Below are 19,536 nucleotides of genomic sequence, written 5' to 3'. Positions count from 1 at the left end.
GGGTGTGGTTGTGGGTGCATAAACTTGTTGTCAAGGTTTTGGGGGGTAAAAAAATCTACCAATCAAAATATTAAAATTTACCAAGAAGACACTTAGTGTTAAAATAAAAACCACTGACACACAAACCTTGCATTATCATAATTTAATAATTCAAAGGTTATATTAACACAGTTGTTCTCAATATTGCACATAAATTGCACGAGTCCTTTACACAGCTGGGAAATATAAAAAGAAAGACTGTTAACTTTTGTAACTTATTCCACTTCAATATAAAATCTGTTGTAAAATAATACTGGAGCTATAAAACAAGTATCCTCTGAAGTCTAAGTCCGTGGCATGTTTTTCTATATTTAGTGTGTTCAACGTGTTACAGTGCACCAGGATACAAAACATGAAAAATGACCCTGCGCAAAATTATGGGTGGAAGTTCAGATTCAAAGCTGTAGTTGGTAACTTTTACGAAAATTGAGCTTTTTTCATATTTGCTAAAAACACCCGAGACAGATAATATGTGAAAAAAAACCACCCTGCTCTATTGCCTTGTAGCTCTTTTTATGGCCTTACTGCACATGAACAGAAACAACCAGTCAGAGCTGAGGAGTCTCTTACGCAGCTGTCACTCACGGCTCATGAACTGTGGTCAAATTGTCAAACTAGGCAGAACTGATCAAATACAAATCAAGATTTTGTAACTGCATTGCCTATTTCTCACCTCAAATGTTTTTAGAAACATATTTTAGTGTACTGTTTAGCTGTGAAAGTTGGTCCGGCTGGTGGGTTCTTGGTACATCAGTCAGTTGTTTCCAACAAGTCACAAATTTCTCATTTTACAGCTAAACAGTACACAAAATATGTTTCTGAAAACATCTGGGGCCAGAAACAGGATGTAAAGTGACAGAATCTTGAATCATTTTTGATCAGCACTGCTTAGTTTTACCATTTGATCTCAGTATTTTTAGCCTTTATTTTTACAATATAGGAAACAGTAAGATGCCCACTTCCTGTTCACAAATTCTTACATAACAGCCAAACAGTACACTAAAATATGTTTCTGAAGACATCTGAGGCGAGAAATAAGCAATGCAGTAAGCAAATCTTGGTTTATATTTCATCAGCGCTGCATAATTTGACAGTCTAACTGCAATTCAAAAAGTGACTGGCAGTTGTGTTGGAGACTCCTCAGCTCTGATTGGTTGTTTTTGGTGCGCTGTGGTAGATCTTTTCAGATTATCTGTCTCATGTACATTTTTTAGAATATAGTGACATTCATCCATCCATTTTCAACCACTTATCCGAAGCCAGGTCACGGGAGCAGCAGGCTGATCAAAGCACCCCAGACGTCCGTCTCCCCAACAACGATTTCCAGCTTCTCCTGTGGAACACAAGACATTCCCACTCCAGATGAGATATGTAATCCCTCCAGCATGTTCTGGGTCTGCCCTGGGGCCTCCTACCAGTTGGAGGTGTCCAGAACACCTCTAACAGGAGGTGCCCAGGAGTCATCCTGATCAGATGCCCGAACCACCTCAACTGACCCCTTGCAATGCGAAGGAGCAGTAAATCAAAGGCTTTGCCTTCTGGCTCAGCTCTGTCTTCGCCACAACAGTCCAGCACAGCACCCGCAGCACTGCAGAGGCCCTGACTAATCATCAATTCATCTCACACTCTATTCTACCCTCACTCCTGACCAAGACCCCAAGATACTTGAACTCAGATTCAACAAATATGACACTTATTTTCATGAAAGTTATGAACTGTAGCTTTAATCTGTAAGTTTCTGAGCACTTGAGGCATACCAGCATGGGTCACTCACAAGCCAGTTTACCATCAAAGGACGAAAGGGTGATGGCAAAGGCTTGCAGGGCACACATGGGGAAACTATAATCCATGGAGAAGACGTCCTCTGCTACACGGCCAAACTGCATCACTATGTAATCCTCTGGAAAAGACAGCAGCAGGGGGTGGAGAAAGAGAGGCGACATGTGACGGTGAGGTTAGGAATAAAGACAAGACGGACATTTTCCTATTGCTTAATGCAAGAAAAAGACAGTCACATCTTACCATTGTCAGGGTGGATGATCTGGAAGTTCTTGACGGAGGCTTGGGTGACACGTCCGTGGAAGTTAAGCACATATGACTGAGTCTGTTCATTCCAGCTCGGGGATTTGTTCACCAGTGTGACCAGTTTGTCTGTATTGTTGTTTGCATGGCGGATCAGTAGAGTCTCATGTTCCTATAATAAGATAACATTTCAGTTTTTCCAACACTTAATCTGCACCATCTCAGGTTTTAAATATTGACGATATGTTTTAAACATACATTTTTTGGACGAATGGACACTCTTTCATCGTTCTCCAACATGCCTGGGATGACTACTGTCATTTTCCTGGGACCCTTAAATCCCAGCACATTGGTCTCCTGGAACATAACAACCAATCATATTACAGACTGCATCCCTGCATATGCTTAGTTAAGTTGGAAGTTGGAGTGTGTAGAGTCAAGTTTGGACTCACATAGCAAATTGCTGCCAGCTCTTGCCGCACTGATTCACACTCTTTCACGAAGGGCTTTTTCTCAGGGTTCTCACCTCCATCATAGACTGTGAATTTTGTACCAAGAACATTGGACCTGAAACAAATTTGTCTGATTAGATAAATCATCGATCAGGTGAGAGAAGAAAATGTCAACTTTGCCATAAAACAACAATGGGCTGCTGCATTCACTTCCATATAAAATGATTGCTTCCATAAATCAAAGGGGATATTCCAAAATGCCAAATAAAAAATTCATTAAAAAAGGGAAAACTGTCCAATTTACACCTGGGATGATCGATGAATGCAATTAAGGAGTTGATGGGATAGAAATCCATCCAGTACGGAAGCAATGAACGTCCATGGATTTATACATTCTATTTCCTCTGTTTTTCACATGATAAGTTAATTTTATTTATTTTCTCAAGATCAAAAGTTATATATATCGTTATGTGGAAATAACAAAAGTTGTTTTCCTGAGAGTACAGGTTCATTGTCTTGAAATATAACAAAACTTTGTCCTCTCGAGATAACAAGATATAGAGGTCTAGGCTATAGAAGGTCTGAAACATTGCAGGAACCATTGCATTCTGTGTAGTAATGCAGATTAACAAGAGCATAATCTTCATTGCATCACATTTCTCTTCCATCAAGGCCTGACACAGACTAAACTTGCTTTATGCCTTGCTGTTACAAATAATTTACATATTTTTTGACTACTTGTGCATCCCCTGAAACAGACATACTTTTTATTAAATCAGTCAATCCACACTTACTCAGGCGTATCTCACAGAGCCCCCCATGATTTTTTTATGCTTTAAGTCTATTTTTGTTGTATTTAGTCAAGTGTAATCTGCATGGACAGCTGTTTCAATTACACAAATCTGTCTGTGTTTTGAATTTATTAACCATATCTACACCGACTGATCAAGAGTCTGTGAGTTTGCCTCTTTCACTACAGAAAGATTCCCCTCAATCACTATGGTGGGCAAGAAATAAAATCAGACAACACTGCTGATTTCATCACATGGAGCTGACATAAAAACTGTTTTGGTTCTGTAGATTTCTGCTGTCAGTCAGCCTGGTGAAGGTTAGCACTATCTATGTTGTTTACAGAAGGTGAAATAAGTGTGGACTGGATGACAGGGCGTTAATGTACTGCTCAAGTCTCGCTTCCAGTGGGGATGTTTACCATCGCCTCAGCTTAATTGGTGACACTATCAAAGCAGTCAGCATGGTCTGGAAAATCTTGACACACAATGGTCTAGGCCTACTATGTTTAATTTACGAAACATTGTTTCCTCGTTATCTCAAATCATGCCATTATCTTAAGAGCCCAAGATCTCGAGCATACTGTTATATTGGTAAAAACGTTATTTCGACATAATGACATAACCTATTGATCTCGATAAAGCAGATAAAATGAACTTGTTATCACAGGAAAACAGAAAATAGAATGTTTGAAACATGGCTGTTAAAGTTTCTGTAATCAGGAGTCCTTTTTCATGGCAGATATTTTGACATGTCATAGCAGGGAAATCGCCAGCATAGGCTCATCTCCATTTCAGGTGTTTTAGTGCCATGGCACTGGTGTTACGCATTCTGGCTCAGTGGTGGGGCTTACTGAGATACTCGAATTGAACATTTTTAGTGTTATTACTTACACCAGTTCTTTTCCTGCTATGACAAGTAAGAATGTCTGCCAAAATAAATGCCTCAAGTGCAGGTTTAGCCACTTACTTAGAATGCATTTTGAAATATTACCTGAAGGGGGGTTTTTGCAAACTTGACTGACAACATGAAATTGGAGCCTTAACAAGTGTCTGTCAATTAATGTAGAGGAAAACGACTGTTTAGTGTTCTTTCACAAGGTAAAAATCTAAGAGTCATACCTTAGTTTTCCTATGTAGCAGTTTGTGTCTCTGGACAGGTTTGTCGGGTCAGTGGAGATGAGATAGTTGGATGTTTTGCACTTCTTCCTTTTTCTTCCTGCCATTAGAAACACCTTGCAGATGGCACAACGGGAAACATATATTTAAGACAGACTTCAATAGAAGTAGGCTATGATAGCTCAAGAAAACACAATCATGTCTAAAAATCTATGTGCACCAGTGGGGATGTTTACCATCGCCTCGTGGTGACACTATCAAAGCAGTCAGCATGGTCTGGAAAATCTTGACACACAATGGTCTAGGCCTACTATGTTTAATTTATAAACATTGTTTCCTCGTTATCTCAAATCATGCCATTATCTTAAGAGCCCAAGATCTGCATACTGTTATATTGGTAAAACGTTATTTCGACATAATGACATAACCTATTGATCTCGATAAAGCAGATAAAATGAACTTGTTATCACAGGAAAACAGAAAATAGAATGTTTGAAACATGGCTGTTAAAGTTTCTGTAATCAGGAGTCCTTTTTCATGGCAGATATTTTGACATGTCATAGCAGGGAAATCGCCAGCATAGGCTCATCTCCATTTCAGGTGTTTTAGTGCCATGGCACTGGTGTTACGATTCTGGCTCAGTGGTGGGGCTTACTGAGATACTCGAATTGAACATTTTTAGTGTTATTACTTACACCAGTTCTTTTCCTGCTATGACAAGTAAGAATGTCTGCCAAAATAAATGCCTCAAGTGCAGGTTTAGCCACTTACTTAGAATGCATTTTGAAATATTACCTGAAGGGGTTTTTGCAAACTTGACTGACAACATGAAATTGGAGCCTTAACAAGTGTCGTCAATTAATGTAGAGGAAAACGACTGTTTAGTGTTCTTTCACAAGGTAAAAATCTAAGAGTCATACCTTAGTTTTCCTATGTAGCAGTTTGTGTCTCTGGACAGGTTTGTCGGGTCAGTGGAGATGAGATAGTTGGATGTTTTGCACTTCTTCCTTTTTCTTCCTGCCATTAGAAACACCTTGCAGATGGCACAACGGGAAACATATATTTAAGACAGACTTCAATAGAAGTAGGCTATGATAGCTCAAGAAAACACAATCATGTCTAAAAATCTATGTGCACAATGAATGGGTTCAGACTGCAGAAGTGCCAACCCTTTTGCCATCCTCCTTCTCCATGTGGAGGTAGTAAGTCGGATAGATGCCCTTCTCCATGCCTCTCCTGTCCCTGGTGACCCTACACTGGATCGTCACATCTCTGGGGGCTGGACGCACAGCAAACTTCTCAAGGTCCTCCACTGACAATGGAGATGTTGGCTGAAATGAGAAAGAGAGTGAGAATGATTTGGCCATGCGTTGTACTCGCCTATTTGACAAAACAAGAAACAGTTTGGCTGGTAGTAACTCACTCTTTCATTGGATTCACTGCCTGAGGATGAACACTCCCTGTAGTTGGAGTTGAGGGAAGCGAGACTCGGCGTAGTTTTCTCTGATTTCTTTGTCTTTTTTTCTTTTTTCTCCTTTTCCTGGACGTCCTCGTCTTTGCTTTCCTCACTTATTTGGCACCTGGCTGTGGAGACCACACATGCAAATATATGCTTTACACCAGCTTTGTTGTATTGTTACTCGTAAAATGCACAGGGCAAGATTATCGCTACATGTGTCCAGTTGTTTTTTCCTCTTAGGTGTCTGAGGGACAGGCTTTTGGGACACGTCATCCTCTTCATCATCACTTTCATCACATTTATTCTTCTTTGGACTTGCTTCTTCCACCACTGACTCTGTTTCCTGGGTTGAAGCCTCCTGCAAGTGTTTCTCTGCAAAAGAAGAGACTCTTGAATGTTGTAAAAGCTGTGACTTTAAAAGAGTGCTGATATATTAAAGATAAATTGAACTTGTTACTTTTACACTCTTGTTTGGTGGTCTTGTTTGTCTTTTGTGGGTCTTCAGATTCTTTCGCTTTGTTTTTCTTCTTTGTTTTTTTCTCCTTTTTCTCCTTGTCTTTCTCCTTTTCATCATTCTGCTCCGCCTCTGATGGAAAGCAAAGCAACGAGTTTCTGATGTGTCATTTATAAAAGAGAAGTCGTTCCCAGCTTTACACGTGCTTGCATAAAAACAAAGAATATACACAAACACGTGTAGAGTCACAGACCACTGATGGTCTGTGTCAACAGCATCCATCATTTCCACACTTCCCATTTATTGTCTATGTAAGCAGCTGTGCAATGCATTCTGGTAGCACTCAGTATGTTTACATGCACAGTTAAATCGAGCTACAGGTATAGCTCGACTAGGCCATTTAATTCGACTACCTACCCCCTTTCAGCTTGTTAGTATTGGACCTTTTTCTGGTTGACCTATTACGTCACAGACTAAATAATTGAGCATCGTGCAGCTCTTCTGCCACTTTTTTGAGTCATAGAAGACAAATTGACACGTACCATAATGACCCAAAATGAGTGTGTACATACTCTTTGATACATACTACAGTAGGCCTGTTTGAATCCTCAAAACTGAGCAAGTAATTTGCGCACACACACACACAGATACAATTTTTTTTCCCATTAGAATAAAATATTCTGCTTTCATGTTCTTACGTTTGGCTTTCTCTTTTTTCCCTTCTTTCTTCTTTGGCTTTTTCCCCTCCACCTGAGCGTCGTTCTCCACTTCACACTTCACCTCGGGCTCTTTGTCAACCTCCAAGTTCATTGTCTTTGGAGTAATGGGATTCTCCGAAGGCATCTCATCTAACGTCGCGCTTGTTGTCATATTGCATTCACCTAATGTAATCTCATCCAGTGGGTTATCATGGGCGTGTTCAACTTGATCTCCAAGAAAAACGAACAGAACATAATTTAAGAGACAGAACATAATTGCATCATACAATGACATTATATTTTATATTTAAAAAAAAATGCTTCATAGCATGGACTGCAGAAGTGGGGGTGCCAGGGGGAGCATGTTCAGATGCGTTCAGTGGTCCATGCTACACAGAATAATAAATGATTGTAATACTAACCAGTCAGGGAAGTGTTGCTCAGGGATTGGCTGATCAACAGAGGTGTTTCATCAGAGTGAGCGGCTTTGTGCTTTCGGTTCTTTTGGCGAACATCCCGATTGGCTACCACCATCTGAGTATCAGCCCTCTTCTTTTGCTGTTTTTTCATCAAAAGGGTTCGCTGTGGGAGAAATGAAACTGCATTCAAACTGACAACTCAATGCTTATATGTGGGGATACAACTACAGATAAAAACTGCTTCTTATCTGTGTCTATGCAGCAATGACGAAAGCCCAGTTCAGACCAAAGATTCGTGACGATAAGTTGGAACTTGCGATCCCGCCAGTTAACACCAAGGCATCCAGATAAGATGGTGTATCGTCTCCATAGCAACAACTCTCTGTACTGTCGTTCTGATTTCCAGCTTTTCAGGCTTATTTTGTAGGTGAATGTAATTTATAACTTTTAAAAATATGAACAGTGAGATACTTGCTACATATTTCTAGTAGTGATGATGAAACGGTGCAAACATAAACAGAGCGACCTGAGCTTCAGGTGGGCCGTATTCATAATAAATATGCCACAATAATTTAAAATAGTTAGCACCATTTAACCAGTCAATGAGTTGGCTATGTGTATGCGACATAAGCAAAGGAAGCAACAGCAGCGACCCAACACCCGACACGGACATAACGTGAGGACAGAGACTGGCATACGTGTTACCTGCCATGGGAATGTAAATGAGATGGACTCATGCTTGGTGGGCACAGAGGGCTGTTGTCTGAGAATGCCACAGCAGCCATGCATGCCATCTGCGTACAATTTGCAACTCACTTGGCCAGCAGACATTGCTACAAGCTGACTGGCTGTTGAAATAGGTGACTAACCTTACGCTCTACAACCTGCTGCTGGAGACTTGACTCACTGAGTCGCAGGTGACACCATCAGCTGGCTTGAATTGGGTCAGTTCACACTGCTGCAAAGTTTTCCAGCAATATTTTAAAAATGTTTTCATCTTGTTGCAAATCTTTGGTCTGAACTGGGCTTTAAAGGTGGAGTCAGCGATTCTGGAGAAACATTGTTGATATGGATCAGAATAGCTGACTGCACCTTTAATGTGCATTATTGTCTCACTTTTGACCTTTTCACCTTCAGATCATTGTTTTTACCCATACTTTTCTACAGTACATATTGTTGGTAAGGTGATAAGCTGTACAAGAGTGTGTCATTTCATTATATTTGAGGGTACTGCTGCTTTTTTTATATCACATATGCTGACAACTACAGAAGAAACAGAGTTAAACACCATTGGTATTATGAAGCATGTCTTAACGTCAGAATTATAACATTGTATTGTATTATTTAACCAAGAAAGAAACCAGATAACCTTTTTCTTTAACTTTATTTGGATAATTACTTGTAGGCTAATAATACTTACAATGGTTGTAGTATTTTCACAAATTCTAGATAGCAAACTGTCCACTGTATTCACTATATTCAGCTAAATATGATACAAATGCTGATTATGGATGCAAGATTTTAAATGCAGGTACATCATTGTTACTGTTTACTGCTATTCCAAAACTACTATTAGGTTACCACAGCTTCTTTTAGTTAGTATCTGTACTTCTACTACTGACTATGTGCTGTTTTTTTCTGATAGAAGGTATTTATGTAGTACTTTACTGATTTAAAGCCAGTAGCTCACATACTGTGTACAGACCAGGACTTTAAGATGAGCAAGATGAGTGGCTCCAAACAGCAGGTGGTTCTGACACAGGTATGACCTCATGAGACTCAAGAAAGCTTTATTTATTTGCAAAGCTCTGCCTCAATTTTATCCACTTGTTCGCTTGTCAAGGAATACGTTCCTGTTTTTATGATAAATATTATGGGCCTATTTATCGTAAATGTGTTTCTGACACAGAAACACAGCCAAAATGTACTCAACGTAAAAATAACTGCTATTTGTAGGTTATTTGAGACACATTTTAATTCTTATACCAGTTTAAAGTAAACCAAAACATACCTGGGTTATGTAATGTATGCTTGATATTAAGTAGTTACATAATTCTCATTTATTTACCTGATTGTCCAGCTTCTGTTGTCGCATATCAGGGTCCTCCATGTCTGAATTAAAGACTCACTGTTGATAACAATCACTAAGAATACAGATGGGCCCACTTAAAAAAAACCCCAAAGAAACCAAAAACAGATGAAATCCAGGACCAAAGTTCAGTGTGAGAAATGGTTCAGTTTCCAAAATAAAAGAGCAATTACACATGGACACGGGTGTCTGATTGTGGCACCCTGCTCCATCTGACAGTCTGTCCACCTGCATGTAGCAGAAGGCAAAGTGGATTAAAAGGGGATAATGTTCTTAAACTGCACTGCACAGCTCAGTCAGTGCGGACAAGCAGTCTCGGGGGCAAAGCAGGCTTTCCACGGCTGCTTCATGGAGATGCTGAGGCCTAATGTTACAGCTGAAACGTGAGACGAGAGAAACAAGAAGGTGATCACCTGCTGCTCCTGTCACTCCATGTACCTCACAGCCAGCAGTCTGCACTCTGCATCACTTACCCGGGCGTAACAAACACGGAAGCCGCAGTACTCACCGCGAATTGGCCTAAAGCTTCAGGGTTTCACCCAAACGTGCCTCACTGTGCAAACAAATCCCCTATAGCACCATTAAATTAACCTAAAACATCCCAGAGACCAAGAACATAAACAGACGTTGGTTATCAGCGGGACGCTCCGTCAGGTTTGTCTCGTTGCCATGGATACGGCTGTCATGCAGCATCGACGGAGAGATGTGAAATTAAAAACAACTCTTAAATCAGAAAATAGCATTATTTATGTCAATAATATCTGTTTGTCTGTTCATTCATGTTTGCCAGCAGGATGGATGTTTTTTTTTCTTTTTTTTTTACTCACTTATTACATTCAACTCATTTAGTGAGGGGTTCTAAAAAGTTAGTTTAGTTGCATTATTTATTGTAGTTTATTATTATAAAGTATTATTTATTATTAGTGATAGCATCCTCACATCAGTTTTTCATCAGGCCTAGTAGTGGGCTAGTATTGTGTATGCACAAGGGCGTAGGTGTGGTTTCAACATTAGGGGGGGCACATATGGGGTTCGGGGTCCCTTGCCAGAAAGATTACGCACCAATTTGTGCCTCAAAATAAAAGTCCACTGTTATTTTGTGTTTTTTGATTAGCGTGAGGGGAAAATACACGTTCTAAATATATAGGGGGCCGAACACATGCTGCATTTTTTCCGCCCTCCAATTCATTGTTTTCAATATAGACACGCACACATTCCTGAGCACCTATTTTAGGTAAAAAAAGAAAAGTTAAAAATAAAGAAAGTTCAACTTTTGGAAGGCAGCAGCTCGCAAAGCATGTCATGTGACGAAGAACAAGCAATCACAGCCAGCACTGTCCCTTCTTCCATAATTATCATTCTGAGGTAAAACACACAGCCTGTTCAGTTTGCCTCCCATTTGTCTAGCTTACAATTTACACAGAATTGTTTTGCTGAATATTTATTTATGTTATTATTATTTATTTTTTACGTTACTTTATTCCTTATCTCGTTGACTTTATCAATCTGCTATTATTTTCTCTATCCTTGCCTGTAAGGTGACCTTGAGTGTCTTAAAAGGCGTCTATAAATAAAATGTTTTGTTAATATTACTATAAGAAGTTGATAATTTTAGTGCAGGGCTACCCAGAAAAAAATGTACCTATTTATATGTACTTAAATAAGTAGTAAATAAGTAGTTTAGTGATACTTTTGTGTCACAGTACAAATAAGTTTACTTACAGTATGTTTGGTCCCATTGCTAGGCCTAGTACCTGGAGTTAAGTAAAGTAAGGTTGTGATAATAACAGAAGTCTATAGGTGCAGAATATTATCATTATTTTTTTCTTAATATTGTCTGAAAACATGTAGGCCTACACTGGACTCTGGTCCTGGCTTGGTTTGCCCATTGTTTGCATGACACAGTAATAAAAAAATAATTATTTAATTAATTCATTCATTCATAGTAATAGTGATGGTCTTGTCGTGGTAGTAGCTGTAGCCTATGTTGTAGTAAAAGTAGAGGTAACTGATGACCTAAAAGCACAAATTTTGACTGCCAAATGAAATGAAAATAAACTATTTATGAATGATGCTGACTCCTCATAAACTACTGGAATTTCTAATTTCTTTTTCTTGTTCTACTATATTTTATTATATAATTTGGTCTAAAGGTTAGTTAATTAATATATATTTTATGTGTGTAGTTTCAGTATTGTCATCTGCGTTTTAGGTTTTTCATCAGAGTTTTAATAATAATAATAAATTGTGTGCTTTTATCAAAAACAGTGGACTAAATCGGGTCTATGTATATGACAACACAGGTTTTTATATTTTCACTTTAAAAAAAAGAATTTTATTGACAATCAAAAAGGCATGTCATATGACATTACAGGTTACAAGATTAGGCTACTGTAGATGAGCTAAACTGCAAAGCATACATTATTAACAATGACGAATAAATACAAATAAAATGAAATTAACAAAAACAAGTGGTCATTCTGGAATTAAGGTACACTGATATTCGTACAGGCATAGGGCCTTTACAGTTTTACAGCATTTCACATATTATGAATGCAGGAAAGATGGGACTAGTTTTCAAAAAATATTTGATTATTTCTATAATATTTTGATCATTATACGTTTCCCAATTCCTAATTTTTTTTTTACACTGTTATTGTTTATTTTATTTTATTTTATTTTATCCGGATGCTGGACGGTATTCTGTAAAACCATAGAGTGTAAAACGCGCTAAACCGGAAATAGAAAAAAATCGGGGGCAACACGTTGCTAGGATACAGCGAGGCAGCCAAACTCAGTAATGAAAAGAGCCTGTTTTTGTCAATGAAACGTCTCACCAGTTACTTTTACATGATAAAAAATTACTAATTGATAACTAATTTGTAATTTATAATTCAGCTAAAGAAATGACGACATGGATACCAAAATAAAGGTAGGTTCCTCATGTTTAGTTTGATTTGCTGTAGCTATAACGTTAGATAACGTAGGTGTTTAGTGCCTGCTCCTTAATTTTACCGTGTAATGCTGTGTCTTGTTATGTAGGTACCGCAGGCCCTGACAGCGAAATTGATGCTATGGTGAGAGCTGTGTGTACAATCCACATTATATATTTATTTTAACTGCTTGCTGCTTTACTCACACTGTGCAAGACAGCATAACCCTGAATCCATCCCCTGTGTGTTTCCAGGACAGATGTAAGCTACCATGACATGGAGGAGATCGACAAAATGCAGTTCATTCCTGACCTGGAGAGGTTTCTGCTCCTGTTTATGACCAGACACACATCTATCTATTCAAACACAATCACACACACACAACACTAAAACAGGTTTCTGTCACACTTGTCCTCCTCTGTGTCAGGGCTTTATGCAGTGTGTTTGGAGTTGACCTCCCTGAACCAAAAAGAGGAGTCCTGCTGGAGTTGTATGTGCAGACAGTGCTTTTCTGCAGAGAGCGCAGCTTCAAAAAGGAACAGACGTCTGCTCTGTTGTCCATCATCAAGTCCGTCCATGAGGCTAACACAGGTATGTCATATTATTATCACTGCTGTGTGACATGACACCAACTTTCAACATGGGTGACGTGCAAAATCAAAGTAGGAGCTATCTCTGCAGCTAACACTTTAGAGATAATTATGAAATGAACAGATAATTAATTTAAATGTTCCTTAACTGTACATGGAAAGTGTTTAAAATCCTGTCTTGCAGAAACTCCACTCAACAATATAGAGCAGTGTTTCCAATACTGCAAGGAGCTACTTCTCTGTCACTCAGTCAGGGTCTGTAAAACATACTTAAGATTTTTAGTCATAATTTCATTTTAAAACTCATACATTTTCACACATGTGTTATTTATGTTTGCCCATGACAGCGACCTCCCTTTAGTATCAGCCTGTTCAGCTCTGAGGAAGTGAACTGCATATTAAAGTACATCCATAACAACTATGTGAGACACTACAAACTCTACAAATATATTTTCACCCCACAGGTAAGAATCAGAAATTAGCTATTCTGCACAAACTGTTTCACACAACTTCTGCAATCATTTATTCTTGTTATACTTGATTTCAGTCCTGTGGCAATATATCTAGAGAGAATAATGAGTAACATTCTACATTAGAGCTGCAGCACTTAATTGATTAGTTGTCAACTTTTAAATTAATCGCAAACTAATTTGACAATCAATTATTTGGTTTCTGTTTTTTTTCTGATACTAGTTTCTTATCACTTAATGGCTTTTTTATTAAAAGAATTATATTTTTCTATTTCAGATACAAAGAGTATTGTGGGTATAAAGTTTTCTTTAACTATTTTACATTGTGAAAAAGGGATGTCTGACAAAGGTATACATTATCAAGTTGGGAGACATTTCAGTACCTTAATAATATTAATTATTATTAATATTATTAAGTTGGTTTGGAGACCAAAGATCCTTAAGGCTATCTATTAATTTGTCAACAACAAAAAATTTGGAATACAGTTTGACCATAGCTTTGTAAATTTACTCATTTGTAGGCAAAGTGAGACGGTAACTTTGGGTTGAGTACATAAAAAGACATTTGAGGGTGTCATCCTGGGCCTGGGGAAACACTGATTGACACTTTACATCACTTTATGACATTTTATAGACCAAATCACTCACCGATTAATTGAAAAAATAATCAACAGTGAAAATAATTGTTAGTTTAAGCTCTGATTCATGTAATATTTTTCTCACAGGTGAAACTTGACTTGTCTTTGACTTACTCTGGGATCCCAGAGCAGGATGAACCTACCGTGGAGGATGCTTCTGCTCCAGGTAACAATTACAAGCAGTTTTAGTAGCAAAAAGTTTTATAAGTACCTGGAACCAGATTTATTCATATTTTTAAGAACTTTTCTTCCACCAGATGTTGAAAATGTGATAGAAGAAGAAACAGAAGCAGCACCAACAACAGACAGCTCACCTCAAACACAGGAAGCATCCAGTGAAGAGCCAGAGGGAGCCAAACTTGGTAGGCTCACAAATCATAAAAGGACTTTGTTTTTTTTTAAAAGTCAAATGCACCCCAGATGTTGTGCTGTAACTGCTTCGTTTCCTCACTTTCAGGTTTGAAGTCAGAACTGAAGACACTGATTGAGAAAGAGGTCAGAGAGCAGATGACGCTTGTGTCTAGACAACTGGATCAGCAAATGAAAGACATTGCAGATCAACACAGCAGGGCACTAAATACTCCACAGCCCAACCACAAGGCCAAAAAATAATGGAATAAGCACTTACACAAACTACCACAAATCAAACTAAAATTTTAGTTTATTGTCAATAAAACCTTTTTATCTTCGTATACAGTACATGTCTGCATTTCTCAGGCAGGCACTTTCAGGAAAGTTGTCACTTACAAACAGAAGAATGAACCGAGTAGGGAATGGCGTTGGTTAGTTTTGACAGGAAATACAGTCACAAGTAGTCTTCACAGTTAGTCTAAGTGGGTTTCCTATAGAGGAATGTCTGCATGCATAGCAGCTACAGGATACCACAAACACTCCCAATACTGTACTTGAATGTTTCATGACTTCTGGAGCTGATTTATAACACTGGAATATCTGTAAATCTTAACTGTGTTACATTATGTGTATCTAACTGTCTATTAAATAATTAATCACAGTGCATTAATGTCCACATCAGCCACACGGTGCATAGAAACACACCCTCTCCTCATTAAAACTGACCATTGACAGGTAAAATGCTAAAAACATGTTATGTACTTATATGTCAAATGATTGTGCAATGTGTCCTCTACTGCGAAGTGGCACTGCAAACATGATGACCTGACAAGAAGAGTTTCAAGCAGCTGCAAACTCGGATGAGAGGCCTGATGAGATAAGATGTGCATGCTTATCTTCAGCTCGCAGAACCACGGTGCGCATTAAGGCAAACAAACGTTCCCGGTCCCTGAACCCCTCGTCTTAAAATTAAACACAGTAATTTGACAAGACACACTGCTGTTACAGCACATGCAAATGTTTAAATAAAAATCAACGTGGTTAGGAATGAGGTCGACTTTTTATGTTTCAAAGTCCTCCAGGCCCAGCAGCATGATCTTGGCGGTGTTCTGAAAGAGAGCGGCTCGGTTCTGCTGCTCCCCTTTCTTCACCCAGTGCCCGTAGATGCGGAAGGCGCAGCCGTCGATGAGTTTGCGGACACCGCGGAGGGAGTAAGGATCTCGGGCCAGCACCTCCCGAGTCAGCGGACGGGCCCTGCGGTAACGGCTGTACATCCTGATGCAGGCCAGCACGGTGACTATCAGCACCTGAGAGGCAGGAAAGGAACGCAGGGGAGAATGGGGAATGGATGTTTACTTCAAGGCTTGGAATTTTAAATCAGCTGCCACAAAAAAAGCTGAGACTCACCCTAAATGTCTTCCTGGGACTGAAGAGCCGCACGTCCTCCCTCTGATACTGTCTGAAGAAGGAATGTGCTAAAGCTTGCTCAGTGGTAAGACGGGCAGCTGGATCCACCACCAGGAGCCTGGATATCTGAGTGACACAAGCATAATTGTAAAATAAAGCAACTGAAATCAGGACTGGTGTAATGGTATAGACGCTGCTGTCTAACAAACAATCAGCCATAACATTACACCCACTGACAGGTGAGGTAAATAACTTCCATCATCTTGTGACAATGCTCCAACCCACCCACGCAACGTTGCAGACCGAGTACTCTGTCTCATGGCAACGGCACTCCCCAGATTGTGATCTGGGAAATTTGAAGGCCAGGTTGACACCTTAAGCTCTTCATCACATTCCTCAGGACATTCCTGAGCAGTTTTTGTGATGTGACATGGCGCATTGTGCTGCTGGGGGGGCCACTGCCATCAAGGAGTGCCGTTGCCATGAGGGGTGTATTTATTTCTGCTGATTTGTTGTATCTTACTTTATAGCTGGGTGTAACTAACAGAGAATACATATTATTTTTTACATTTAAACTCAGTCGACAGAATATCGTCTCACCAGATCTTTGACGGTATCAGACCTGTCATCCCACTCTGGTGAGCTGAACTGATAGCGACCCTCCATGATCATCCTCAGCATCAGCATCTGCTTACGGTGCCAGAACGGTGGCGAGCCGGCCAGTAAGGTGAAAAGGATCACACCACATGCCCAGCTGTCCGACACACACGTCCAAACAAGTAAGCGTGTATTAAAAACACAATCCAGGACCATGTTTGTAAGGTTTAACTCTCACTTCAGATAAATGTTACTGACAAAAGGAAAGACGTACAGATCGACCTCTTGGCCATAGCCTGCGTGCATTTCATCCATGGAACATTTCAGTATTTCAGGGGCCAAATAACCAGGTGTCCCACAGAGCTCTAAACAGAATGAAAGACAAAACAGATCACTTTTAACCTCTGTCTGTACAATTGATTTACTTATCTTAACAAATCATTAACACTGTTGTTATACTGCAGCACCTCTGAGCTTCTCTCCAGGCTGTAGCTGCACTGAGAAACCAAAGTCGGACAATTTGATGTGTCCCTGATCATCCAGGAGAATGTTCTCAGGTTTAAGGTCCCGGTGGACGATGTTGAGGGAGTGGAGGTACTGCACGGCCTCCAGAAGAGCTCGCATCATACTCCTGTATAGCAATGGGATTTTACAAAATTTAAATGGATTTGATCTCTTTTCCAGGCAGGAATCTCTGTCCGTACATATGTGTGAGTGTGACATTTAAATATCTTGAGAACCATTTATTCGATCTACTATACACTTGGGAGATGTATTGCTGAGGACATGCAGTGTCGAATTTAGTGCAATTTGGACATGCAACATGTTCAGTATAAACAAACTTTAATAATAATAATAAAAATACTTTAAAAATAGTAATGTATATATTGGCAGTGGAAGAGGAAGCACTTAAAACTTGCAACTTGAACCTGCATTCAAATTTTTACTTAAAGTAAAGAGTGAAGGAGAGGCATTATCTGCACATTATGTGCACTTACATTTACTTAATGTCTGTTCATGATAAAGCTTTCAATGCTATTATTATAATACTGGACAGTTGAATAATAATTAATCATATTTTAATGACACTACTTTATGACTAGATCGGAATCTGGAATATAACCATTAACATGTAACTACCAGGTAGATGTAGTAGTACAAAGATTTTCCTCTTAAGTCGAGTTATGCAGCAGTAAGTACTATACTGTTGAGCTGCATATTTTTTAAATGTTTTGGGGACTTTTTGTAAGTAACTCTAAAGCTGTTTGGGGCCCAGGTGTATTGCTCAAGACCAAAGGAAGTGCAGCGTCAAGTGTGAAGTTACTTGTATCAGCAGTTGTCAAGAAGGCTGTAAACAGCAATAACACAGGCCGTTTTGAACGGGCACTGCTGGATTAGTTTATTTTCAATACCATGAAAAGATCAACTTGCAGTCAGGTGGAATGTGATATGTGAATGAGAGTGAGGTATTCCATCGCAGTAAATATAACAGTGCCTTAAGTTTTTGTTGGAGCTTGAAAATGTTCGGCCCAAATGTAAATAATGCATAACTTGTCATATGAGAGGCCAAAACACATACAAACAAGTAGAAACCTTTAATAAGGCCCATCTTAGGTTTTGCTTAAGCTGGGCCTTACAGAGTTACAGAGTGACACCTGCCACCAGCTTGTGTTGATGTCGGAGCTCACCTGGTTTCCTTCTCACTCAAAGTAACTTTTTCTGTGAGGTAGTCAAACAGCTCTCCACGTCTCATGCTGTAAACAAAAACGAGATTCACTTACATGTCAGGGAAGAAATACAGAGACAGTTGCATGTGAGCTATTTGTTGTAATACTCACAGGTCAAACACCAAAAATATGAAGGTTGTGGACTCATAGGAATCAATCAGAGTGACTAAAGGGAATCAACAAAACATTAACATGTTTCAACACTTTCTAATCTCCAAGAGCAGAAGATTTAAGTGTCCTGTATTCAACATAAATCCAACGTACTGATTGAGGAGTGTCCCTTCACCATGTTGAGGACTTGGATCTCCTTCAGCGTGGAGGTTTTCACCTCCTCCAGCTGCTGGGCTGTCATCTTCTCCGCTGTGATCTCAATAATTTTCACTGCCAGCTCCTGACCTGTCTGTCTGTGCACACACCTGCGCACCACACTGCTCACACCCCTAAGATCATTGATACAGAATACAGCATGAGTTTTTACACATCCCAATATAAAACTGTGCTCAGATTTCAGGTTATTTTGCTGCTGGACTCACCTGCCAATCACCTCCTTGGGGTCATACTTCTGGTAAAACTCCTTGGCCCCCACCCAGTCTGGTAGTTCATCTCCAACAACGATGTCTTTGGTCATGGTGACAGCATATGAATCTATAATAACACCACACTGTCAGTCACATATCTCACTTTGCAACAATGCTACATGGTCTGTCTTTAACAGGAACTAATATCTAAGCTAACTCCGGACAAGGAAGTGCTTTGTTTGGCTTTAGTTTAATTTTAGTTAGCAGGACACTGTGGGGATTTGCTCACTACACACACATCTCTCGCTCTCCTTTACTGTTCTTAGTGTTATTTAGAAATGTCCCCTTGATCCATCACGACAGTTAGCTAGCTGTGTTTGACTTGGCCTTGCTACAGCGGCAGGTTCACTGACCGTACAGCAAGCTACTCACCATGTACGCTTACAAACGATAAGAGGGAGCGGGTGACGGCAGTAAAGGGTTCAGAATTAAAATGCCATCACACCTCGAGGTATCTATCGTGAAGCCATAACTGTGGGCGATTCAGCGGCGACAGACTTGAAGTTAGCTACCTATAATGTTAACAACCGCTAGCTAGCACTTGAGCACTGTTTACATTCTGGTCACATTCCTCGAAACAGCTTATAGGCTGTTATTACACAATGTGGCTGTACTGCCCCCACGAGGCCGGAGTGAAGGTTGCAGTGTGGTAAATAATAATGTAATAATTTTCATGGTTCTTTTAGAAGTGTTACAAAATAATCCA

General features: G+C 39.5%; 3 protein-coding genes across 5 annotated transcripts; 1 reads left to right on the top strand and 2 right to left on the bottom strand.

The window, feature by feature from the left end:
* Positions 1 to 208: 208 nt before the first annotated feature.
* Positions 209 to 10,129, bottom strand: si:dkey-220f10.4 (tubby protein). 3 transcript variants are annotated; one of them, XM_049563171.1, is made up of 13 exons: positions 9,519 to 10,129; positions 7,454 to 7,613; positions 7,032 to 7,262; positions 6,337 to 6,465; positions 6,093 to 6,251; positions 5,844 to 6,004; positions 5,590 to 5,751; positions 5,341 to 5,453; positions 2,514 to 2,628; positions 2,320 to 2,418; positions 2,062 to 2,233; positions 1,797 to 1,939; positions 209 to 1,372 (listed from the first exon to the last, which is right to left on the bottom strand). In XM_049563171.1, the coding sequence occupies exons 1-12, from the start codon at positions 9,558 to 9,560 to the stop codon at positions 1,806 to 1,808; spliced, it is 1,677 nt and encodes a 558-aa protein (XP_049419128.1). In that variant the 5' UTR covers positions 9,561 to 10,129; the 3' UTR covers positions 209 to 1,372; positions 1,797 to 1,805. The 3 variants fall into 3 exon arrangements, with proteins under 3 accessions (XP_049419128.1, XP_049419127.1, XP_049419129.1); XM_049563170.1 differs by having other exon boundaries at positions 209 to 1,939; positions 9,519 to 9,915; positions 10,048 to 10,119; XM_049563172.1 differs by lacking the exon at positions 5,341 to 5,453 and adding an exon at positions 4,424 to 4,536 and having other exon boundaries at positions 209 to 1,939.
* Positions 10,130 to 12,275: 2,146 nt separating this feature from the next.
* On the top strand, positions 12,276 to 15,110 carry ccdc189 (coiled-coil domain containing 189). The gene is made up of 9 exons (XM_049563846.1): positions 12,276 to 12,471; positions 12,582 to 12,616; positions 12,727 to 12,792; positions 12,900 to 13,063; positions 13,247 to 13,317; positions 13,410 to 13,526; positions 14,258 to 14,336; positions 14,428 to 14,532; positions 14,628 to 15,110. The coding sequence occupies exons 1-9, from the start codon at positions 12,454 to 12,456 to the stop codon at positions 14,780 to 14,782; spliced, it is 810 nt and encodes a 269-aa protein (XP_049419803.1). The 5' UTR covers positions 12,276 to 12,453; the 3' UTR covers positions 14,783 to 15,110.
* Positions 14,814 to 19,440, bottom strand: phkg2 (phosphorylase kinase, gamma 2 (testis)). Its single transcript, XM_049563845.1, has 10 exons — positions 19,203 to 19,440; positions 18,786 to 18,897; positions 18,517 to 18,692; positions 18,364 to 18,418; positions 18,214 to 18,279; positions 16,993 to 17,156; positions 16,800 to 16,890; positions 16,529 to 16,682; positions 15,929 to 16,054; positions 14,814 to 15,828 (listed from the first exon to the last, which is right to left on the bottom strand). The coding sequence occupies exons 2-10, from the start codon at positions 18,878 to 18,880 to the stop codon at positions 15,583 to 15,585; spliced, it is 1,173 nt and encodes a 390-aa protein (XP_049419802.1). The 5' UTR covers positions 18,881 to 18,897; positions 19,203 to 19,440; the 3' UTR covers positions 14,814 to 15,582.
* Positions 19,441 to 19,536: the final 96 nt, after the last annotated feature.

The sequence above is a fragment of the Epinephelus fuscoguttatus genome, linkage group LG20 (genome assembly GCF_011397635.1).
Source record: "Epinephelus fuscoguttatus linkage group LG20, E.fuscoguttatus.final_Chr_v1".
In the NCBI taxonomy this organism is placed as follows: domain Eukaryota; kingdom Metazoa; phylum Chordata; class Actinopteri; order Perciformes; family Serranidae; genus Epinephelus; species Epinephelus fuscoguttatus.
This window is presented reverse-complemented; position numbering and strand designations above follow the sequence as displayed.

Coding starts and splice junctions, on each gene's coding strand:
- si:dkey-220f10.4 (XM_049563171.1), bottom strand. CDS start 9,560: ATGGAGGACCCTGATATGCGACAACAGAAGCTGGACAATCAG. Junction 2,629..5,340: donor TGCTACATAGGAAAACTAAG/GTATGACTCTTA, acceptor AATTTGTTTCAG/GTCCAATGTTCTTGGTACAA. Junction 2,419..2,513: donor AGCTGGCAGCAATTTGCTAT/GTGAGTCCAAAC, acceptor GTTATGTTCCAG/GAGACCAATGTGCTGGGATT.
- ccdc189 (XM_049563846.1), top strand. Junction 12,793..12,899: donor TTCATTCCTGACCTGGAGAG/GTTTCTGCTCCT, acceptor CCTCTGTGTCAG/GGCTTTATGCAGTGTGTTTG. Junction 14,533..14,627: donor GCCAGAGGGAGCCAAACTTG/GTAGGCTCACAA, acceptor CCTCACTTTCAG/GTTTGAAGTCAGAACTGAAG.
- phkg2 (XM_049563845.1), bottom strand. CDS start 18,880: ATGACCAAAGACATCGTTGTTGGAGATGAACTACCAGACTGGGTGGGG. Junction 18,280..18,363: donor ATATTTTTGGTGTTTGACCT/GTGAGTATTACA, acceptor TTTTGTTTACAG/CATGAGACGTGGAGAGCTGT. Junction 17,157..18,213: donor TTGAGTGAGAAGGAAACCAG/GTGAGCTCCGAC, acceptor ATTGCTATACAG/GAGTATGATGCGAGCTCTTC.